This window comes from Camelus bactrianus, chromosome 7, assembly GCF_048773025.1.
Source record: "Camelus bactrianus isolate YW-2024 breed Bactrian camel chromosome 7, ASM4877302v1, whole genome shotgun sequence".
NCBI lineage: Eukaryota > Metazoa > Chordata > Mammalia > Artiodactyla > Camelidae > Camelus > Camelus bactrianus.
The window spans coordinates 24,633,710-24,658,717 of NC_133545.1; the positions used below are offsets into that span (position 1 = coordinate 24,633,710).

The 25,008-nt window shown below is 37.4% G+C and overlaps 2 protein-coding genes across 3 annotated transcripts in view; both read left to right on the forward strand.

Moving 5' to 3' along the window:
* Positions 1-225: 225 nt before the first annotated feature.
* NDUFA5 (NADH:ubiquinone oxidoreductase subunit A5) lies at positions 226-12,512 on the forward strand. The gene is made up of 5 exons (XM_010947592.3): positions 226-344; positions 644-688; positions 3,953-4,069; positions 8,826-8,891; positions 11,567-12,512. The coding sequence occupies exons 1-5, from the start codon at positions 324-326 to the stop codon at positions 11,666-11,668; spliced, it is 351 nt and encodes a 116-aa protein (XP_010945894.1). The 5' UTR covers positions 226-323; the 3' UTR covers positions 11,669-12,512.
* A 6,062-nt stretch (positions 12,513-18,574) lies between these two features.
* Positions 18,575-25,008, forward strand: part of IQUB (IQ motif and ubiquitin domain containing) — a 166,134-nt gene continuing 159,700 nt past the window's right edge. For both annotated transcript variants that reach the window (XR_006722158.2, XM_010947593.3), the window contains exons 1-2: positions 18,575-18,727; positions 24,030-24,445. Coding sequence is in view for 1 of the 2 variants with exons in the window: in XM_010947593.3 (XP_010945895.2) it covers positions 24,034-24,445 (412 nt within the window). In the remaining variant the exon portion in view is untranslated. The remainder of the gene's footprint in view (positions 18,728-24,029; positions 24,446-25,008) is intronic.

Below are 25,008 nucleotides of genomic sequence, written 5' to 3' on the forward strand. Positions count from 1 at the left end.
ACTATATCGGAGATTTTTTGTAATTTGGAGTGTTCCCTTCAACCTTTGGGCAAGTGGTCGGCGTGAGAGGGACAGGAACTGAGATGTAAGACCCTAAGGGAATCCTTTCCCCAAGCGCCGGGTTCAGACACTTGTGCACTCACTACGCATGCGTCAACTTTCCCGGAAGGAATGGGCGGGGCAGAGCCTTGGCCCGGGTGGCGAGCCTCAGGAGGCGGGGCCAAAGTGTTTCCAAGGTGACGGAGAGGCGGCCTCGGCGGTGGATTGAGCGGGTCTGATCGAGGTTCCCAGAGGGCTGCGCGCCCCGGCTGCTCGGTGCTGTCATGGCGGGCGTGCTGAAGAAGGTGAGCCGGGTGGAGGTCACTGACGGAACTTTTCAGATCGTGGGGATGGAGTCAGCGGGTGGGGGGCGCGGGCTTGGCGGCGCTTTTGCGGGACTCATTTTGCTCTGCCATTAGAGGTAACCAGTTTAGTGGCTCCAATCGGAGAGGCTGGAAAAAAGCTCCGAACGAGAGGCGTTGAGAGACCGGTAGCTGGTTTTCGGCCCAGTTTTAGCCAGGACAGTGGTGATTTTGCTTTTCCTTAGCGTGGCGACGCCTGGAATTATAGTAAACAGTGTGAATCGTGTTTTGTTTTTGAACAGACTACTGGCCTTATGGGATTGGCTGTATGTGAGAGTCCACACGAGGTATGTACCTCTTTTTTTTTTCATTCCTGAGTTCCCAAGGAAGGCTAGAACCTTCAGACCTTGTTTCTTGAGAGGTTAACGGGATACGGATAGTTTAATCCAAAATTACAACTCAGCTTGAGCTCTTGAGACAGGAGCGGTATTTAGTCCTTCGTTTATCCGATGCTACTTTTTTTTCCCCTCTATGGTCTCTTTTTCGAACCACTTTTCTTGTTGATTTTTTCCGTGGCATTTTCGTGGCGTCACATTTAGTTTTGTGAGTGCCCTCCCAAATCTATATCTTCATTTTCCACCCTTTCCTCCCTCCTCACCTTTTCTTAGGTGCTCTAGATTCTATACACTTCCCATTACCGAAGATACCGCTTTAGCGGTTGCTCCCTTTTGTAATCAGTTTTCCCTTCTGGTAGATCTTTCCTGTCAGTATTCAGGCATGCTTGCATCTAAAAAACAAAGTAAACAAAACTTCCCTTGATCCTTCTCCCTCCAATAGTCACGCTATTTCCGTGCTTCCCTTTACAGGTAACTTCAAAGTTATCAATACTTTACCATTCCCTGTTTCTGTTATTCCGCTTTGAAGGCTCTCCAGTCAGGCTTGGCCAGAACTGCTCTTTTCAAGGTCACCATGCTGCTAAATCCAATGGTCATCTCACGTTTCTCATCTTAATTGACTCAGTAGCAGCATTTGACTCATTTGGCACTATATCCATCAAGCACTTTAATTCCTGTACTTCAGGAGTTTTCAGTCTCCTGGTGTTTTTTTCCTGCTTTTTTTTTTTTTTTTTTTTTTTTGCCACATCTTTTTTCTGGCTTATCACTCATATTCCTACTTCTAAATGTTGGAGTTCTAAGACTTTATTCCTGGGTCTTTTCTCTACTTATACTTGCCCTCTCTTGGTGTCTGGACCCAATCTAATGGTTTTAAATACCACCTATTCACTGATAACTCTTGGGTTTCCTTATCAAGCACTGACCTCTCCCTTTATGAAAGTCTTGCATATTTAATTGCTTAGTGGACATCTCCACTTGGATGTCAGCAACCCAAACTTAATATCCAAGTTTGAATTCATGATCTTCTCCCTAAAATCTGCTCTTTGTTCAGGCTTGCTCATGTCAGTTCCATCCTTCTATTCACTCATGTCACAGACCTTGATATCTTTTATTCCTTTCTATTTCTCAGACCCCACATTTAATACTTCAGTAAATTGTCTGGGTTCTACCTTCAAGTTATATCTAGATTTTTATTACCTCCCACCATCTCCTCTGCTACTACCCTATTCTCATCCACCATCATCACTGCTGTGGATAATTGCTTTCACTTCCTAACTGCCTCTCTGTGCTTGTCACTGCCTCAGTTTGATCTTTTTTCAACCAAATTAGAGTCAACCTGTGAAAATGTGAGTCAAGTCATGTGAGTCCTTTCCTCAAACTCTCCAATGGTTTTCCATTTCATTCTGAATAAGAGTCCTTACAGTGGCTCTCCAGATTCAACAGACTGTATTCTACTGATTTATCTAGTTTGTTGTCTCTCTCTACTAGAATGTAGGTTTCCATCGAGACAGGGTTGTTTTAGTCTTTTGTTCACTGCTAGAACTATGATTAGCACGTGGTGTGTGCTCAGTAACTAATGTTTGCTGTGTTAATGTCTTGTATTCATTATGCGTTCGTAATGACTCTAGACTCAGTGCCTAAAACTGAACTCCTGATTTCCCCTTTCTAAATCTGTTTCTTCCACTGTAGACTATTTTTATTGATGTGTCAGAGTCTTTCTACTCCCCAGGCTGGGAATTTGAACGTTCCAGTTGATAATTCTCTTACCCTTGTATCTTCATGTTCATTTCAGTGATGAGTTTTGTCGATCCTTTTCTATAACAGCTCTCCATTCTGACCCCTCTTTCTTTTTCCTACTCTTAGTACCACAGTTTAGTCCCTTGCTCTTGTTCATAGAATTGCAGCAAGCTTGTTACTGACCTTCTTCTCTGTTTTTCCTTCATCCAATTCATTTAATTCACTTCTGCCAGGTTAATTTTTCTGAAGCATGCATCTAATCACAATTTTTCTGTATCTTTTAACTATCCACAGAATAAAGCCCAGATGCTTTAACCTGACATGTGAAACCACTTACAACCTGACTCCCCTTTTCTCCAACCTGATCTCCTAAGCATTTCCTGTGTGTCCTGTATTACAGCCATGTGCTGTCCAATAAAAATATAATGCGAGTCATAAATGTAAACCATGTTTGTAGTTTAAAGTTTTCTAGGAATCACTTTTTTTAATAAAGAAAAAGTTAATTTACTGAACATATCCAAAATATTACCATTTCAATATATAAATCAGTATGAAAATTAATGATATTTTAGTCTTTTTTCATGCTAAATGTTCAAAATTCAGTGTGTATCTACCCGTAACAGTGCATCTTAGTTCAGACTGGTCACATTTCAAGTGCTCAGTGGTCAGATTTGGCTAGTGGCTACTATATTGAACACAGTTCAAGGAAAGTAGAACTGTGTACTAATTCCTTGATAGTTCTTTTATTTTTTTGCCATTTAATTCTTTATATGTATTAATTGTATAAAATTACCTTTTCCAATGTCTTTAAGTGTCCAAGTCCTACCATGCCTCCAGGTCATTCTCAGATGCTGCTTCTTCTTATGGAAACTTCTCTGATATCTGCTTCCCCAATAAAATAATAATGCTAACATTGAAACTTAATGTTTGCTAGATACTGTTCCAAGTTATACAATATCCTATGAAGCAGATATTATTAACATCCCCATTTCAGAACCCAAATCTCTTCCTAGGCTTTTCTAGTGTCATACCCTTTGCTAAAATTAAGAAATGAGGCTAACCCCCCCTACACACACACACGACTCAGATTGTATGTTATCTGACAAGTTCTACATTAGTATAGTAAAATACACTCTGTTATGGAGCATTGTATTCAAATATGTAAACAATGTCTAAATATACAAATTACTTTTTAAGAAAAAAAGATTCTTAGAGGCCCTCAAGGTTGATTTTGTATATTCATATGTATGGTGAGTATATATGAATGAAATTAGGTAGTAGTACCTATAATTTTATTGTATAAACTAAATTAAGCTAAAACAAATTTCAAATTAAATACAGATTAATATAAAATACAAATTAAATACAATTTAAATATAGATATGAATTAAAAAAAATAATCTGTGAGACTTTTTGAAGTATTCCATTAAATCTTTGGTGATATTTTAAGCTGGAAATTTGTATGTTTTGTCTTTTCAGAGGCTAAAAATATTGTATGCAAAGATTCTTGATGTTCTTGGACAAATCCCTAAAAATGCAGCATATAGAAGGTACACAGAACAGATTACAAATGAGAAGTTGAGTATGGTTAAAGCGGTAAGTAGCTGACTTGATTTTGTTTTATTGAATTTATGGTATCCAGTGCAACATTTAACACAAAAATTCAGTTGCTTATTTTTATTCTCATTTCTATTCTCTTTCCTTCCATGCTTTTTCTTTCATCCTTTCTCCCTTTCATTCACCAAACTCCTGTTTACTGAGTACTTGCAATATGCAAGGCACTACTAAATACAGGAGTGAAAGAATAAGATCAAGTCCTTTCCTTAAGTCAGCATGGTAGCTTTCTTTTACATCTCTTACCTATCCAGTCCTTTATTGATTGTTTACTTCTTATCTATAGATACATCAATCTTTATCTCTCTTTTCTAGTTTCAGAGTAGAGAAGAATGAAAACAGAAGAAAAAAAAATGTGTGTTGTATTTAGCAACTGTCAGAAATAACAAGTGCTTTGTTGCAGAAAGAAGAGGACTAAGTCTCTTAACTATCAAAAATTATATTGAGCATTGTTATGGACTGAATGTTTGCGTCCCAACCCCCACATTCCTAAATTGAAGCCCTGACCCCCAGTGTGGAGTAATTAAGGTTAATGAGGTCGTAAGAGTGGTGCCCTGATCGGATAGGATTAATGTCCTTAAGAAGAGACTCTAGAGAGTTCATGTTCTTTGCCATGTGAGGACACAGCAAGGTGTCTGTCTGCAAGCCAGGAAGAGAGCTGTCACCAGAAACTGAACCCTGCCACACCTTGATCTTGAACTTTCAGTCTCCAGAACTGTGAGAAAATAAATTTTTGTTCTTTGAGCCACCCAGTCTTTGTATTTTGTTATGGCAGCCCAAGTGGAGGCATACAAACATTTTACAGCTTCTGAATCAAAGGCCCTAGGCAGGCACACAGTAGACTGCTGCTAATGCTTTCATACCAAACTATATTGTACTATTGTTAAATCTGCACAGCAGCAGTTATTTTGTGGACTTTTGTAATTATCCAAAAAAGTGGTCATAAACTCCAAAAGTAACATATACATGCAATAAGTGGTCCTTACATATTTTTCTTATTAGATTACCAAACTCTAGTCCAAAGAGAATTCTTATACTTTCCTTAAGTGTACAGCAAAACAATGCAGTTTGATTTGGAACTTTTCTTCTTATTCTTACAATTCTGGAGGTAATTTACAGATTACAAGTCTTTAAAGGGGAGAGACTTTTCTTTAAGGAAAATGGGCTTATGCATTTTTTCCCATCACAGAGTAAGAAATTGCCCTTTTTCTTTTCATGAGGTGAATCTCTTTAACTCTGTCTTTTATTCTTTCTCTGCTTTCCTTTTCCATAACCTTGTTCCTCTTTAATCATTTCTTCTATTTTTCTTTTTAGCCTCCCATTTTATTATCACTTTCAGATAGCCTCAAAATGTATTTAGCTTCTTATCTTAAAAAAGAAGAAGAAAACCTATCTTTATATTTTCCTTTACTTTTGCCCTATTTCTCTCTCTTCTCTCATAGCCAGTGTCACCCAAAGAAGAGTTCATTGTCATTACTTTCACTTAGTAGTTATAAATTTTTTTCTATGACCTGGGCTGTTTTAATTGCCTTATAACTAATTGGTCTGTGTATGGTTCTATCATATTTCATTATATGCCCCACACCGCCAAGAATTTTCTTTCAATATGTAAATCTAATTGTGATAAGTTTCTGCTTAAAAATCTTTCTACCGTTTCCTGTTCACTGTTTCTCAAAGGCTGAATTTAACGACTTACACTGGGCTGGTTGTGTGAAACTCACCCTAGCTACCTTTACTGTGTGGTTTTGATGTACAGCCAGGCTTGGGCACCACTGGCTTATAGTATTCTTATCCTAGTATGGAAGCCTCCCAAAATCTGGCTCTAAATTTTCTCCTCAATATTATCTTGTCATTTCCTGTTTTGTACACTTCACTTTAGTAATACCAGACTACCGACAGTTATGTGAATTCCATGCAATTTTATTTTTGGTTCCTTTGTATTTTCTCTTCTCTCTCTCTGGAATACCCTTACCTTGTCTGCCTGGCAGTTCTTAGTCTTTAAAACTCATCACTTCTTCTGTGAAGCCTTTTATATCTCCTCTACTAGTCCATAAGCTACTTGTGAATTGCATCCATCTTTATATCCCAAGAATCCGGCTTAGTACCTGGCACTTAATAAGGTCCTTGGAAATGTTTGTTTATCCAAAAGGCTAAATATAAATAGTTTTTAAGAACACCAAGCACTATGTAATAGCTGTATTGCTCTATCCTGTTTTTGGTAAAATTATCACAAATTTTTAATCCCCCATGGAGGCATAGGGTCTTCAATGAATATTATAATGATTATAAAATATCTATTTACTAAGCCTAAAATGGAAGTAAAAGTAAATATTTGTTCAGATTATACTAGGGAGATAGTAATAGCATATTGGTGAAAAGCATTGGTCTGTGGTCTAAAATTTTCATCTCAGCTCTAATACTTATTTGCTGATTTGGCATATTGCCTATTTTCACTGTCTCAATGTCCTCATCTTTAACTTGGGTATAATAATACCTGCCTTGAACACTTTAATTATTAGGACTGAATGGGTAATACATGCACAGTGCTTACCACAGTTGCAAGCATGTAGTGAGCACTCAGTACATGGTGCCTTATCATGCCATTGGTAAATAACAGTCACATTATTGACTCACCTTAAGTAAGACAAATTTTGAATTATTTTCCCAACGTGGGTTTTTTCCTGAGGTTGAAAACCATGTTGAATATTCCTTGCTTTCTTAACCTTCTCCCCTTCTCCCTCGTGGGTCTCTCATAACAATGACCAGCTTCCCTGTTTTGTTATTGATGTTTGGCTTCAAAACTCAGTCACTTTTGAGTTAAACAGTCTTTCTTGAACATGTTCATCTGCTTTTTTTTTTCCCCTCTCTTTTCCAGCTACTTTGTATTTGTTTAAGAAATGCTTATTGAGTGCCTGTCACATGCCACGTATAGTTCTGGGCATGGAAGCTAGTGCTTACAAGGCAATGGACAAAATGTAAAAATACCTGCTTTGGAGATTACACATTAATGATGAGAGGCAAATAAATAAATAAATAAAACAAGTAAGTGAATAAATAAGTACATTCCATAGTATGTTAGAAGATAGTAAATGCAGTGAGGGAAGTTAAAGAAGGAAGAACGGCGTGTCCGAGAGTGATGAGGGATGCTACAGGATGAGTTTCCTGTGGCTGCTGGAACAGCTTACCACAGTGCTGGTGACTTAAAACATTCACAATTTATTCTCTTACATTTCTGGAAGCCAGAGTCCAAAATCAGAATCAGGGCCCCAAATCAGGGTGTCGGCAGGCCTGCACTCCCTTTGGAGGCTCTAGGATAGAATTCCTTCCTTGCCTCTCCCAGCTCTGGTGGCTTGTGGCCAAATCACAATCAGTCTCTGCCTCTATGGTCACATTACTTTCCCCTCTTCTGTGTGTAGTCTCCCTCTGCCTCTATCTTAATGAGGATACCTATAATTGTATTAAGGGCCCACTCAGATAATCCAGGATAATCTCACCATCCCAGGATCCTTAATCACATTTGCAAAGTGTTTACCATGTAAGGTGGCATTCACAGGTCCCAGGAATTAGTTCATGTATATTTTGTGGGGCATTATTCAGCCTACAACAATATAAATTATCAGAGTGATCCCCGCTAAGAAGATGATGTATGAGTGAAGACTTTGATGGAAGTGAAGGAATAAGCCATACAGATATTTTGGGCCAGCCAGCAGATGCCCTGAGGCAGATGCCAATTCCTGTAGAATATACTCTTTCTCCCTCTTTTGATTCTATTTATAGGCCAAAAACCCACCCTATTTACAAATGCATGTGTATATACAGGGCATGGTTTCTGGCTCTCAAAAAGCTTAGTCTACTACAAAATTAATATGTTGCTGAATATTCTAGGTACCCTATTAACATTTCTTTTTTAAAAACCTTTTATTGAAGAATAATGTACATAAAGAAATGTGCAGAAATCATAACTATGGAACTTGAATTTTCACTAAGTAAATCACACGTCAGCACTAATTCAAAAAAGACGACATTTCTAGAATGCCAAAACCCTCTCTTGTTCCCCTGGAGGTTGCTATCCTCCTAGAGGTAACTACTCTTCTGGCCTCTGACACCACAGGTTCATTTTGTGTAGTTTGGAACTTTTTATAAGTGGAATCATCAATATGTATTTGGTTTCTTTTACTTAATAATATGTTTGAGAGGATCGTCTATGTTGTTGCATGTGGTTGTAGTTTGTTCATTCTCATTGCTCTGTAGTAGTCTATTCTATTAAAATACCATAATTTACTCTATGTATGGCCATTTGGACTGTTTCTAGTTTGGAGCTGTAATTTGTGCTGCTGTGAACATTCTTGAACATGTCATTTGGTTAACGTATTATGCATTTCTGTTTGGTATATACCTAGGAGTGGATTTCTAGATCCTAAGAAAGCATTTATTTTTAATGCTAATGCTTAGGGGGAAATATAGGAAATACTAAGCAAATAAAGTGTTATTTTAGAATCTGTATTTTAGGAAAACCGAGTTAAGCATCATATTCTTACCCTTGTTAAGCATATCAGTAAACATTTAACACTTTTAAGATGGAAAAGCAATAAAATAATAGATAAAATGACTTTCCACCAAATATTTGGTAAAAATTAGCAAGGGTACAGGGAAAGAAAAATTAATTTGTCACAATTAAGTGCTTTTTGTGCTTCTTTGTATAAATATTTTTTTCTTCTCTTTTTCCCTTAAATTATAGGAACCAGATGTTAAAAAATTAGAAGAGCAACTTCAGGGTGGCCAAATAGAAGAGGTGATTCTTCAGGTAAGAAAAAGCTGAATATTCAGATGTTTGGCTTTAAATGTTCAAAGGCACAAGGTATAGAGGTACAAAACTGATATTCCAGAAAGAAAGGAAAACTAAATTTTTAAATTTATATCAACTCATCAAATATAAGACATATAGAAAATACATACTTCTGACATGTGTATGTCATTTATCATTGATTATAATTTGAATTTATGAAGCTTCTGTTGGAAGTTTGGAATTTAATCAGTGTGTTCTTGTTTGCCTTTCCTTAGTTGAAATTAGTAATACAGAATTATTGTTATTGGAATAATTTATGTTTTTAGATACAAATACTTTTATGTATTAAAGAGTTACTATATTTTTAATATAGGAAAACACAGGTCTTTTGCGTCATAAAATTAAAGTGTATTTTTCACTGTTGGTTAAATTTTTAAAATATGTTCTTGTATTTCATGTTGTAAATTATTAACGTTTTTGCTCCATCATTTGTTTTTAGTGTTTTTCTTTTATCTTTCATTTTTTTTTAATGAAAGCTATTAACCTTAAATTTTTGCTATCTTGTCTGTTTATTCTTTTTTAGTCTCTTTGCCTTTTGACTTCAATTGAATATTTTCTCCTTTATGTAGATGTTTTTAATTTTTTATTTGGTCAAATTGCCCTCCCCTTGTCCACCCCCTTTTCAGTCCCACTCTATCCCAGTATTACAAGTTTAGAATGTCTTCCCCTTATAAGGATCTGATAAATATTCAATTCTGTTTCATTTAATTTTTATTTTTTCACATTTTAAAAAGTGTAACCATTTCTTCTTACATTTTCTTACCTTTTATCAAAGTATATAACCAATAGATGTGATATACAAGTTCAAAAGAATTGTTAGATGGCTCTGTTAAAAGAGGAATGGAGCATTCAGATAGCTTTCTAGGCATGTAGACTGTTTCAGTCATTCAAAGACCTATTTTCTTGGCCTTTTATTCATTTGCCAGGTTGAATATGGTACTTGGTATGTTATGGGAACTTGCTGCAGACTTGTTGTCTTCTTCCTGTTCCTCTTTCTTTTCTACCTGATTTCACTTTAATCATGACTTTAGTTTATCTGATATGTTAATTTATCATGCAGTTATACATTAGGGTACATTAGGTATTTTTAAGTTAGCTGTGCAGTTCTCCACATTTTGATGGGCAAAATATTAAGATTAAATTAACTTTAATAATGTTTAATTTAAGCCAATAGATCTAAAATACTATTGAAACATATCATTAATATAATAAATTAAGACAGTTTACTTTTTATTTTAATACCAAGTCTTTAAAATCTGGTGTGTATTTTATACTTGCAGCACATCTGAATTTGCACTAGTTACATTTCATGTGCTCACTCAGTAGGAACATATAGGTAGTGGCTACCATATTGGCAGCCCATTTCTGGAGGTACAATATGTGAGGAATGAGGAAAGAATAGTGTGTTAGAAGCCAGAGAAGAGGGAGTGGATGCTGGGGCTATGTGCCGCTGAGTCCAGCTCCCTGAAGTAGAGCTGGCGTCAGTGATGCTCAGGAGTAGGCACCCTCCCCACCCTGCAATGCCTTGGGGGCATAGAGGAAGTGTGAATGTTTAAGAGATACTGGCCAAAGGGCAGTCAGGGAAACAGCCATCCTTAGGAATATTTTTAATCAGTATTTTCTCATTTCAGCATTAGTAAATACCTCTACCCCCAGATTTCTATTAATCTACTCTTTAACTGATTGTGTATATTTTAGACTGTTGCTGCTAAACATAGGTTGGCTGCTCTGCATCACTGGCACAAATGAGGCATTGCCTTTTAACTAGAGAATATAGCCTCTGATAGGATCTCAGCACCCATTCTGTGTTTTAGTTCCTTCTCTGATGTCCTGACAGGCGTTCAGCAATGTTCTTCTTTTAACTTGGCTAGAGTCATCATAGGCCTTTTTGCTGTAGAAAAAAATTGTGCAGTAAAAGATAGCTAAAATATTTTGTTAAATATGGTATATATTGTGTTTGAAAGGAAAAATTAAATGTAACAATCTGATTAAGGAAAGTGATTCGATTGCTCAATAAACAAATACACCTATTGTATTCTCTTGAATTATTCCATAGATCCCTGTTTTACAAATTGTTTGTCTCAAGTGATTTTAGATCATAAAATCAGTTAAGTGGATTATGACTAGTGGTTCTTTTTTTTTTTTACATTCAGTAGAAAATAGTGTGTGTGACAACTAGTTAAGGTGATGATATTTTTAGTTTTGTTTTAGTTACATGTGTATATTTCTGGATCCCTTAGTAAAATTTTTATTTTTTTTAATGGTGGGCCATGGTAAAATAAAATCTGAAAGCTACTGACATAGTTTGAGACATAATTCTTCAAAGAATTTGTGGTGTAAATTGTGAAACAATTAAAATTGAAAACTCACCAGCTAAACTTTTGAACAATCTAATAGCAAATTTTTGATAAAATAAAAGAACTCAGAAGCTGTCCTTTCTTACTCATGATGATTGTGTAGCTGTGAGAATTAAGGTAATTTAATTAATGATGTTCAGCATTTGATGGTAGAACAGCTTATTAGTTATTAACATGAAAGTAATAGCTCTAATAGTTATACTTCAGTTATTAGCTTTGGTAAATATCTATTAAGCAGTGTAATCAAATGATCTTTTAAAAAATTTTTATTAACAGGCTGAAAATGAACTAAGTCTGGCGAGGAAAATGATACAGTGGAAACCATGGGAGCCTTTAGTGGAAGAGCCTCCTGCCAACCAATGGAAATGGCCAATATAAACATCATTAAGTGACCTGTGTGTTGATGGGAAACTGATGTAATTAAATATTCTGTTATATTAAAAATGTTTCCATATTATTAACATAATCAAGAAAATTGATACCAAACATATTTAGGAGACTTGTTAAACTTGGTGAGAATGGTAATAAGGACTTGTGAAACAGTTTTTAATTTATAAAACATTCATTCAGATTATTTCAGAGATGATATTTTTTTAAACAGAGAGGATATGGGGAAGTTTGGAAAGTTAATTGGGAAACTTCCTAGAGATTTTCAATGCAGGGTCCATATTCAAAAGGTGAAGTATTTTTAGTGGTATCTTCACATTGTTTAATTTTTTTTATCCTGAAAAAAAAGAAAAGGTACTTTATTATTATTGTTTGAACAACTTTATAGGTCACTGAAGTGAAATAGTAAGAGTAAAAACCATCAAATTAGAATTTATTGTACAGTTGAGAAAATTTGTTTGGTATTGGAAAGAGTTTTTTTTAATTTATAGAGGTAGTTGGATAAACTTACTTTTTTCTTATTTAAGGAAGTTATCTTTCTGGCCCTTTGCCTTTGTTTTTTGATCAACCAAAGTACATCAAGATAAAGATAGAATTTCTGTAAAAGAAGAGACATTCAGAGTTTCTAAAGTTTCTAAAGACATACAGATAGGCTTGTTTTGAGAACATCTTAGTTGTATGGTTATAACTTCAAAGTGGAATCACTAAGTAGTTTTCACTAATTTCCAATATTAGTGCAGCTAGATATCAAACAAGATAAATGCTGTTCAAAGAAAGAAGCAGTTTGGCAAGTTTAAGGGTAAACAAAAATAAAATTACTTTTTATATGTCCTCACCTTCTAGCCTGCTATCACTTTTAAATATTTGGCTAAATTTGGTATTTCTTACCTTCAAAGATAGTACTTTTGCTTTTTTGTGTGTGTATTTTTACATCTGCATAATGTGTTTTTGCTGTCTCCTGTAACAAAACAGAGCCTTTCAGAATTTTTAGAATGAGTAGAAAATTATATTTTTCTTTTTCTGCAGTATATTTCTCCCTTCATAGAGCTGTAAATTGAATGTTAAATGAATTGGATTGAGTTGCTTTTTAGCAGTCATATTGCAAGAGAAACTTCTTTGGGGAAGTGGGAAAAGCATTAGAGGGAGAGTCAAGTCCAGGGGTTCTCATTCCCATGGTTCCAGCACCATCATGAACTCAGTGACGAAGTGGAGACAAGTTGTCAGTCTCTCAGAATGGCCTGTTTATATCCTTCTCTGTAAAAGGTAAAATGTATGATTTATAACTTCCTTTTCAGTTCTAACCATTGCTTTAATATATAATACATAGTATTTATTAAGGTCAAAACGTATGATCTCAAAGCATGTTTGCATAGATGCTTTCAAGCTAATTTTCTAGCCAACAATTTTTTTCAGGTCCTTTTGGCACATGAAAACAGAAAGGTGGCTTGTTACGTACTTTCATCTCCACTTCTCCCATAGTCCTTGGGCGTCTTTTATATTTCACCAACAGAGCTCCTGTGGCTATTAGTAAAAGGGGGCCTTCTATGATGTTTGCGTTAGAAATGCTAGTTGAATAGCAATGCTAGTCACAGTAACAATAATAACTAATGTTTGTAATATTTGCCAGACACTTAGTTCTAAGTATTTGACTGCCGTTACTCGGTGAATCTGCACTACAACCGTAAGAGTGAGGTCCTGCAAATCATCTCCATTTTTCCAGATAAGGAAACGAGAATTCAGTTGTGAGTAGTGCTCCCCTGCAATTAGGCAACATAGGGACCCTGGAGAAACTGAAGCACAAAGACAATGTAATAACACGCCCAATGTCACATAGTAAGACGTGGAGCTAAATTTTGAGCCTAGACAGCCTTGCTCCAGCACTCATTCTCCTAACCATTATATTACTCTTTATGCGTAGCTTGGGGTGCTGTCCCTCCTGCCTGTACTGTATGGGCTGCACCAGAAGAACCTAGATCTGCTTCTTGACTTTTTCTATCAAAGTACCTATAAATAAGAACAAATATGAACAGAAGTAATAAACTGAATTTCATTTTGCATGGAAGTCTTCTTATGGATCATAGGCAGATAATGTCAGGGGGTGGGTGCCTGAAAGGCACTGCTGTGAGGGCCATCATTCTTCTACACTTCCTGTTATTCCAGCTGCCCATGTCATCTTACAGCTGACTTTTTAGGCCTGCAGATGTTTTCCAGGTGCTTCCTATAAACTTCCAGATTAAATTTTCCTGATCTTTTGCAGCTAATTCTTCTGTTTAAAGATCTTCAGTGTTGCTGAGTGGTTTCTAGACTAATTTGAGTAATTTTCAGAATGGCCCATTGCAGTCTCCCTAGGCTCCTCATATGTTTCATTCAAGTTAATCATCATACTCCAGACACCTCAAAAGAAATAGGAGCTAATCAGTTTGAGCTTTGCATACAAAGAAGAAAGTGGCAGCAAAGTGATGCTCCCTTTGTCCTATCTGTGAACTGAGTGTACAGTATTCCAAGTTTTTGGCATTCTTTCCTTTGGGAAGAAAATGGTTTATATGTAGGATAACTGTACTTTTTCATTCAATATGTAATGATTTTGAGAGTGAAGGGAAGTAGATAAGAATAACAGATATAAACCATGACTATCCTGGACACACAGGATATGGCTCAGCCTGAGGGATGCTCACCTTTTTAGGCCAGGAGCACTTGGGAAGTTGTCTGCCATCTGGATAGAGAGGATGTGATGCCAGCAGAGGCAGCCATCATGTACTTGCAGACCCCAGGTGTCACTGTGCCTCTTCATTCTCCGTTATTCCACCCCTTGGCGCGCTTTCCCTCAGAATTGGGGATGGAAGTTTGTTTTATTTCCTTTTCTAATCCTAAAGTGCAGTTGGAAAAGTGAAGCTAATTGAGCTTTTTTGTTGTTATAATGCAAAGCAGGTTTATTTTCAAAGCAGGGAGGAATAGGATACTAGATAAAAAGGAAAGGAGTCTTCTGTCAAATCTGTCAAGTGGAGATCAAGATTCTTTTTTATATTTTCACTGTAAAAAGGCAGCTTATGTTATTGGGATGCTGGTAGGGGCAGGGCGAGCAAACTTTCAGCCTCTGCACAGGGTCCCTGAGGGCTGTCTGGCCCACCTTTGCAAAGTGGGATGCAGGGCTTCTTCTCCCTGGTTTACCCCACCGGTCAGCCTGCCTCTCACTCAGGTCCAATCTGCTCCCTCAGCTCCACGTGGGTCTTGTCACCAGATTCTTCAGGAGCTACCTTTGGGACCTACTAGGATGGGAAGATGTGCTGTGTTACCTTCAGAAGTTAAGTCTCTACCTGCTGCAGTAGGCTTTTCAAATGGGCATGGCCTAGCAAACATTTACCAAACATTTGCTTTTCTATATCCTTGTGAATTGCCTTCCTCCCCTTTGAAGTCTTAAACCACTACCCGCAACATCCTCTTTTGTCTTTAGCTGAAGATGGTATTTAATGTGAGATTTTCGGCCAATTTGGTGAATGACTCAGTTCTCCTGGCCTCTCCCGTGTTTACGTGTAATTAAAATTTGAATGATTTTCTCTTGTTAATCTGTCTTATGTCAATTTAATTCTTAGACCAGCCAAAAGAACCTAGAAGGGTAGAGGAAAATTTCTTCTTCCCCGATAGAATCAAAGTGGGAACGTGATACAGGAATTGAATTATTGATGGGGACTGGAGTAATTTATTTGAATGTTTTTATTTAGAGATAATAAGCCAAAACTCTCCTTAGTGAAGGAAAATATGAGGAAAATAGTGAATTAGAATAGGCTACCCCTAAGTCCCACTGTCTTATTCAGACAGTAAAAGTTTGTTTCTTATTCATATTACATGTCTAATGAGGGTTGACAGTGCTCAAAAGAATCACACGGATCCAGGCTGAAGATGATGACATTTCAACACATGCTTTCACAGACACAGGGGCAGGGGAAAAGGAATATGGCAAATCACAGATGGAAACAAAAAAGAAACAGAAAGCCAAGGTTAAAACAATTTTTTTTTGGAGTGTGTTAAAGAACTCATTAATTTAGCTTGCCATGCATTGCTAATAATGAGTTTTCGACGTGGTTTCGGTTTATAGTAATAGCTGTTTGTTGTGTGCTTATGTGAAATGTAAGGTAGGTTAGCTTCTTTCCATACATGACTGTAAGTGAAAAGCATTGCAGAGATTCTTTATTGGTATTTCTCACAATCTTCAAATATTAGGTTGATTTCTTTTTCAGGTGAACATTTGAGGCATTTCTAAAGAGAAACATTACTATTTTATGATAGTGTATTTCATTTTACTCTTTTTCTATAATTGGAAGTTTGATTCCTTTTCTCAGGGTGAAACAGGTCCACAATTCCCTATCTAAATTCCAGAGTCCAAAAATGTTTGAAAATAGAAAAGTTTTTCATAACTTATTTATAAGCAAAGCCTGACCTGAATTGAAAGAAGGCTGTTTGTGGTCTTTATCCCACTTTGATGTGAATGTGAATATATTCTGCCCCAGAAGTACTAGTGTATTTGATTCTGAAGTACGTCCCCAAGCCCACTGAAGATGTTACAGGATCATAGGGTATGTGCCCATATTACATGTCAAAAGTCTGAAAAAATCTGAATTTCAAACACATTTGTCCTTTAAGGTTTCAGAAAAGCGGCTATGGATCTGTATTTCCAGTATCTTAACAAGCTCACAAAGGTATTATTATCCAAATTCAGTTCATACATGTAATTTCCAAAGTATAATTTGCAGGTCCTTAGCTTTCTAAATTATTCTTCCAATATGTTTTTCTAATTCATTCATTTACATTAAAATGCATTTTAGCCTAAAGGGAGATATTTTGAAATGCTTGATTTCATAAAGCCACTAGATGGCATCTTTATAAAAATAAAAGCTCTTTAAAAGAAATGTTTACTGTATAAATAAAGGCTGAGATAAATAAAGGTAGATTCTTATTTCATGAGAAATAAAGATAAGTCATTTGGGGCAATAAATCCTGAGAAAAAAATGCATAGGTTTATTGTGAAAAATAAAATGGAAAATGATATTTTAAAATTACTTTTCCACTTTCAGAATTGAGGGTCTTTTTCCTATTGGTTGTTTTCATCTTGCGTTTACATTTTTTAATATAACCAAGCAACTATATGTTTATATGTGTGTGTGTGTGTGTGTGTGTGTGTGTGATTTTGATGTGCTAATAACCTTTCTAAGCTGCATAGACTACTTGGGGAGCCTATCAATTAAGTTAGGCTTATATTGTACAATTGAGTTGTATAAGATCACCTCCACAGCAAACTATAAATAAAATATGAACATACAGTATCAAGTCACCTTTTAACATTGTGAAGTACTTAAATTTCTCTACCACCAAGTTTTCTTCCCTCCACCTCCTGCTTCTGTGCCTTAACCTAGTATTTTCATACTGTCCCTAACATGGAGGACAGTGAATGATAAATTTTAAAGAGGAGACCCAGAAAGGTGAATGTTTAAAACCAATGGCATTCTCATTACTAGTAAAATTTGAGAAACACTATGATTTTGGAGATGGGGATGGGGGAGTGTTGGGAAGAACTTGTCTGCACACCTCCAATCACACTTGGTTTATTCATGAAAGACTAATTCTAGTGGTTATCCGAATGCCCTTTGCTCTTCATGAATATGTGGCTTCAGGAAGTGCATTTAAATGCATTTGCTTTTATTTAAAACCCCTTAGTAAAGTCAATTTTATTTGCGACTATAATCCATATTTTATATTGTTCTGGGTAAGAAATATCTATTTTAGTGTGAGATAAAGACTGAAAAAATGACATTGGACATTAGGAAGCTACTGGGGAGATGAGAATGTAATTTCAACAGAATGGTATAAAGGAATGAAGACACTGAACATCATGAAAGAAAAATGAACCTGTCCTATATATGACACAAATTTAAGTTTTATTACTTAGTCTTGTATCCTTTTAGGAGGGTGTCGATTAGGTTTATTTATTTATTTTTTAATGGAGGTACTGGGGATTGAACCCAGGACCTTATGCATGCTAAGGGCACACTCTACCACTAAGTGATACCCTCCCCCCAATCTTACACCCTTTCTAAATAGCAAACTGTGGTAAGTCAAGGGTAGCATAGAATAGTGGTTTAAAATGGAGGCTCTGGAGTCAGACTGCTTGCGTTTATTTCTGGCTCCCCACTAAACCTCTCTGAGCCTTAGTTTCCTCATTAGTAAAAGGAAGCTGATCACAGTTCTTCCTTAATAAAATTGTTGTAAGAATTAAATTAAAAATATATGTAAAGTGTTTAGGAATAAATAATACTTAATAAATGTTACTATTATAAAGCCACATGAAATTTGTTACTACATTTGCAATAGGAACATAATTGATCCTTTCCTTCAATAATATGTGCTTCTTTAAAAACCATCTCAATTTAAAGAATTTATAGTGATAGGAAAAAGAAAAAACTTTATAATTCAGTGTTTAACAATAGCTTTGCTTCTCCTGACTCAAAGGGGGAATTATTTAATAGCGCCCATCTCCCTTTTCTCTTTGGCTGCCAAGGAGCTAATAGCCAAGTTCCAAATTTAGCAAAAGCAAGTAGGCATCTATTGTTGTACCACTGTGTTCTCCTTGGTCAAGGTCTTCACTCACTTCTTATTTACATTTTCCCTAACCCTTATTTTTCGTATCCCAAAGCGCAAATTGCTTTCATTGTTTGGTTGGGAGAACTGTGCCATTTCGCAAACATAAAGACATCTGAGAGAGCGGCTTCTGTCCAAATCACTTTCGGCTCCAGATAACGAGCGGGTAACAAGCCCCCTCGCCCCGCCCCTCCCCGCGCCTCATTCCTTCTCTCCGCCCCCTCGCCCCTGGTTCCACCCCTCCTCCTCTTTTCCAGCGTGGTCACCGCCTCTTCTCGCGGGAGCGGTGCCCTGTTGGGGACAGGGTGCCAGAACCGTTGCTAGGATACGACCCGTAACCGAGAGTCCGGCGAGTATGGACTCTGCTTACTAGGAGCCTGAGGAACCGCTTCCACCCGAGTTACTGCGTTTCTTAGTCAGGTAGGAGGACAGGTGCTGGCTGCCCTCTGTCGGCCCGACCCCTAGAGCGACCTTGAGCGGGTGGCTGAGGCGCTGGGCTCCGACGGCTGTGTGGGGCGCTGATGCAGCTTGGGCTCTGGGGGCTGTTTGGCCGCTCGGGGATGTTCCACCTTTGCCTACAAACCTGTGCAAAGCATCCCATCTTTCTTGGTTCCTTTTCTGGCTCCAGATCTCTGATTTGGGGTTAGGAAGCAGCAGCATCAAGCTAGGAGGTGTACCTCACTTCCCACGGTAGTAGTATAAAAGCAAGACGGGTGTGTAACCCAGGTCTGGCATTAAAAGACGTTCAGCCCTCCATGGTGACCGTTTTCAGCCTTTAGTAAATAGAGAGCTTTCATACTTTACTCTTTCACTCCTCTCCACCCATGGTCTTTGCTGTGCCTCTTAAAAAAACTTAAAAACTCAACAAGACTACTTGGTAGAAGGCAAAACTGGGTCCCTGCCTTAATACTTACACTAATATTCTAGATATAGCAACGAAATTATGCATTGTAGGTGAAAGGGGGATTTTTAAAATATGCAATCATAGTAGAGTGTTTTTTCTTTTTAAACTTTTTTTTAAAAAGATTATAACATTTACGCTTGAATGCTTAATACATAAAGTTGATAAAAAGTTCAAACAGTAAAAAGAATGAACAGTGAAAATCTGCTTCCCACCCACGTCCCCCGCCACCTCCCCGCCCTCCACGTCGCCTTCCAGAGGTATTCTATGCATATGCAAATATGTAGTTGTATCTGTAACATTGTTCATCCTGGTATGTGCTTTTGTTGGAGGAGGTCATTGGAAGGACGTGACCCGGTACCCAGGCGGGCAATTGGAGGAGAGGCTCTTTCCCCCTTCCCTGTCCTTGGAATGTACCTTCTGCCCACTGTTGCTGAACCAGGAGATGTGTTATTAAGACCATCTGAACTGTACACGTGACTGAACCCCGTAAAATTCTCATTGACTCTTAAGATTTTGGCAGGTGGATGTTGAGATTTACTGTCTTTAGGCTGCCTCCTTTGTAAGTTTCCCTGCTTGTTAAACCTGCCACCTACAATCTAGAATGGTCTGCCTCTTTCTCCAGTTCTCCCTGCCATCTGTGTGCTGGGCTCAATTTCAGTTTTACTCAGGAAATTATAGAGGATGTGAACCAAGAGCTTTGTGTTTCCCTTAATTGAACCGTACAGTATCTAGCCTTTAGAACTGGCTTCTTCATTGAGCATAATTTAATGGAGAGTCACCCATGTTGTTTCTTGAACTTTTTAAAAACTGAGGTTTTGTTTAGTTTTGTCTCGTTTTACTATTTTTCTCTGTACTGTTCTGGCGTTTAAAAACTTTATTTCAGTTCTTTTATTGGTGGTTCTTGAAATTTAACCGCTTGTATTTAATTTAACAAAATCTAGCATTACGAATATCATCTCTCTCACTTTTGTAAACAGTGTAAGGATTTGATAAGTGTATTCTCATCATTCCCTTCCCAATTGCGTATGATTATTGTCTCATATTTTAATTTTCTGCTGTTATTTTGTGTTGACAATATTTATTTGTTTTTACCCATATGTTTTTGATTTATTTGTTTGCCTATTCTTCTTTCACTTCAGACTAACATGGGACCCATTTTCCCCCTTTTTCAAGTGTATCCTTTAGAAATTTCTTTAGAGCAGTTATCTTGGTGATAACTTATTTGTGAATATTTCCGTTTTTCCTTTTTTTTTTCCTGTTTTTCTTTTTGAAATATAATTTTACTGGGTGCACAGTTCTGGGTTGATAGTTATCTTCTTTTAATTAGTCCATTATTGCCTTGGCTTCTATTTTTCTGAAGAAATATTTGCAGTGATTTTACTTTTCTTTCCTTTGTATTAATGCCAGCAAATTAATATAATTCAAAACAGTGGATGATACGTCCTGTATCACTGTTTGCTTTCCGGACTTTGTTACTCTCTAATTTAGTTATAATATGTATGTTTATGAATTATTTGTATTTATCCTGTTAGGTATATATATATTTTTAACATTTTTTTATTGATTTATAGTCATTTTACAATGTGTCAAATTCCAGTGTAGAGCACATTTTTTCAGTTATACATGAACATACATATATTCATTGTCACATTTTTTTCTCTGTGAGCTACCATAAGATCTTGTGTATATTTCCCTGTGCTATACAGTATAATCTTGTTTATCTATTCTACAATTTTGAAATCCTGTCTTTCCCTTCCCACCCTCCACCCGCTTGGCAACCACAAGTTTGTATTCTATGTCTATGAGTCTGTTTCTGTTTTGTATTTGTGCTTTGTTTGTTTGTTTTTGTTTTTGTTTTTTTTTAGATTCCACATATGAGCGATCTCATATGGTATTTTTCTTTCTCTTTCTGGCTTACTTCACTTAGAATGACATTCTCCAGGAGCATCCATGTTGCTGCAAATGGCGTTATGTTCTCAGTTTTTATGGCCGAGTAGTATTCCATTGTATAAATATACCACCTCTTCTTTATCCAGTCATCCGTTGATGGGCATTTAGGCTGTCTCCATGTCTTGGCTATTGTAAATAGTGCTGCTATGAACATTGGGGTGCAGGTGTTATCCTGAAGTAGGGTTCCTTCTGGATATATGCCCAGGAGTGGGATTCCTGGGTCGTATGGTAAATCTATCCCTAGTCTTTTGAGGAATCTCCATACTGTTTTCCACAGTGGCTGCACCAAACTGCATTCCCACCAGCAGTGTAGGAGGGTTCCCTTTTCTCCACAGCCTCTCCAGCATTTGTCATTTGTGGATTTTTAAATGATGGCCATTCTGACTGGTGTGAGGTGATACCTCATTGTAGTTTTGATTTGCATTTCTCTGATAATTAGTGATATTGAGCATTTTTTCATGTGCCTATTGATCATTTGTATGTCTTGGAGAATTGCTTGTTTAGGTCTTTTGCCCATTTTTGGATTGGGTTGTTTGGTTGTTTCTTATTAAGTTGTATGAGCTGCTTATATATTTTGGAGATCAAGCCTTTGTCGGTTTCATTTGCAAAAATTTTCTCCCATTCCGTAGGTTGTCTTTTTGTTTTACTTATGGTTTCCTTTGCTGTGCCAAAGCTTGTAAGTTTCATTAGGTCCCATTGGTTTATTCTTGCTTTTATTTCTATTGCTTGAGTAGACTGTTTGTTCTAGGAGAACATTTTTGAGATGTATGTCAGATAATGTTTTGCCTATATTTTCTTCTAGGAGGTTCATTGTATCTTGTCTTATGTTTAAGTCTTTGATACATTTTGAGTTTATTTTTGTGTATGGTGTAAGGTAGATCCTGTTAGGTATATTTTTATGTTGTGCTTCCTGGACCTGTGGATTCATATTTTTTAAATCAGTTTTGACAAATTTTCAGTCATTATCTTTAAAAATATTTTCTCTCTTCCATCTTACTGTTTTCTTCTGGGACTCCAGTTTGACATATGCTGGATCAGGGGCTGGCAGACTTTTTCTGTAAAGGGCTTCACAGGCTACATGCAGTCTCTGTTGCAGACTCTTCGTCGTGTTTTATTTTGACAATACAAAGCTGTTCTTAGCTCACAGGAAGATACATGCTTAGCGGAAAAATATGCCAGACTTTCTTTTCCTCTTTCCCATGACTCTTAATCTCTCATAGTTTTCATATCCTTATCTCTTTGCAACATTCTGTATAAAATCTTTTTATTTCTCTTCCAGCTCTCTTAGCGGATAGAGAGACCCCCAAATTGGGAAGCCCCGCAAACAGGTGGGCAAGCTGCCATCCCTCCCTGCCACCAGATGTAGGTCCTTGTTTGTCGACTGAGAAAGAATTCTCAATAGAGACAGAGGGACAAAGTGAAAAAGAAAGCTGCTTTGTAACTCAGAGAGAGAAGGGAAAAAAACAAAGAAAGAAAGCACTCAAGCAGGGAGCCGTCAGCCAGGTAGCCAGTCGGGACAGCTCTGGCCCCCCAATCGGGCCACGGGGTCTTTTATTGGAAGCCTCTGCCATGCTTACCTTTATTCCGGTGGTGCCAGTCATGTTCTGTTACAGGCCTTCTCCTCTTGAGGAGCTCAGCCCTAAAACAGAAACTTGGGTGGAAAAAAAGAGAACAAAGAAAGAGATACTGAGCTATGTCCTTTGAACTGATGCAGCAGTTGTGGAACATAAAATGTCCTGTTGTACGGCTGTGTCCTTGGAACTAAGGAGCCAGCTGCGGGATGAGAGAAACAACCTGTTTTTTTTTTTGTTTTGTTTTGTTTTTTTAACAGCCTGGCACTTTCTTTCCCTTGATGTTAGTCAGCCAGAGTTAGTAAGCCTGCCTCATCCCCCCTCTCAGCTCTAATGCTGTGTTCATTGAATTCAACTATTATATATTTTTATTCCAGATATTCTTTTTCTTTCTTTTTTAATTTGTCATCTAGTAGCCAGAGAACTTCACTGACTACGGTTAATTTTTTTCTGCATAACGAGCTGTGTTTAGAGTGGAAGTCCCAAACACAGCTTTTCCACCTCACTACTATTCCAAGTTTTAATCTTTTCTATGCTGTTGCCGCAGAAATCGGCCTCAGGCCCATTTCCCCTACCCCTCTTCCCGCTGCCAACTTCTATTGGCGGGCTCCTGGCTGTACCAGCTCCTTGCTGCCCTGCTCCAGCTCCTGCCTCCGAAGCCTGCCTCTGGGCTACTCTGGGCCACCGTGGCCCAGGCTCCCGGGTGCTGTCACACTGTCTCCCAAACCAAAGCTCTTCGTTGCTCAGGCCCTAGTCAGCTCCCAGATCGATCCACATTTGTTTGTTGATATGTTTCTTTTGAGGGCAGAGGTTATCAGTCATCTCTGCTACAATTTGTGAGAACAAAGCTACTAAAAAGAGTGTGTACTTTCCAGCCTATCGTGGCTGTGGACCTGGCAGGTTCCTTGGGGCATCTAATCAGTCGTAGTGCCAGAAGCACGAATCCTGTGCTAGTTCGGTCTTTAGGAAAAAAATTATTGAAAAAGTCCTTTCACAAGGAATTGTTCATTGAGTAAGGAAGAGATGGCGATATATTTTAAAATATTTTTCAATATATTCTTCACAGAAGATTTCTCTCAAACTTATTATGTTTGAGCTTCTCTTTTTGGTACACATTTTTACTTTCTTTTTATTAAAAATTCACCAATGTTTTTACCTAATGCCATTACTAAGATAATACTTCAAAATAATGAGCCACATTGTACTATATTATGAACATTACTGTATACCAGCAATGAACTTGATATTTGGTGTAGGAATTTTATGTGTAGTAAATGCATTTGTTTTTTCAATTCAGGAAAATGTCTGACCAGGAGAAAGGCCCTGATGCTCAGAATGCTGTTGATGCATCAGGAGAAAGAAAGACGATCAATATTCCGGTTCCCTCAGAAAAGGTTCCAGAGTCAGATCAAACTAGAGACAGTGAATCTGAACCAGGACCATCTGCTGGAGGCCAAGAAAGAGGTGCTGAGTTACACAGTGACCAGAGCATTTCAAACCTGGAACTAAATGATGTCGAGCAACTCATGGAAGATGGTACGTCAACCGAACAAGGTTCCTATTCTCCGAGAGACTATGGAGACTCTCTGACCAAGTCTGCGAATGCAGTGCAGTCAGCCAAACAATACACAGAAGACCCTCTGACGTTGCTGGAAAAAATAAAGGCTGGGAAAGAATCTCTGAAAACATCAACGAAAGATGCTTCAGCAACAGGTATTACCTAGGGGTGAGCGGGTGTTTTTTTTCCCCTCATTTTGAAGAATGGTTGCTTTTTCTTGTTTGTTTTTGCTTGAAAATTTGTTTTATACTTGATACTGCTTTCCTCTCCCTTATCCATCAACCTTCTATGACTACAACACTTGAATCTCCTGATCATGTGAGAAGCCCCTCTGCTACTTACTCTGCAGTATCTGCTTTCCCTAAATAAATGGACATCATTAAATTTCAAATTGATATTTATTTTTGCCAAATAGAGTAGGTTTCTGAAGTGTTTAGGGACATATTTTTAGTATAATTATGAGTCTTTTGCATGCCACTTTGGAATTAATCGTACATAGCCAGCAAGCGGTGGGATGGGAGCTGGACTCCATGTTTTCCTCATTTCCTAGCCAGTACTCATTCCATGTATCTTGCGGCTTTTACGTATTTCCGTGTTTCTGCTTGGTGTTAACTTTATATTGAGCTCCAGAAAAATCATTGTTGTATTTCATTATAGGTTAATTTTAAAGACATCAGGCTGATGGCATGGCATGTTGGAGTTATTACTACGCTGTTGG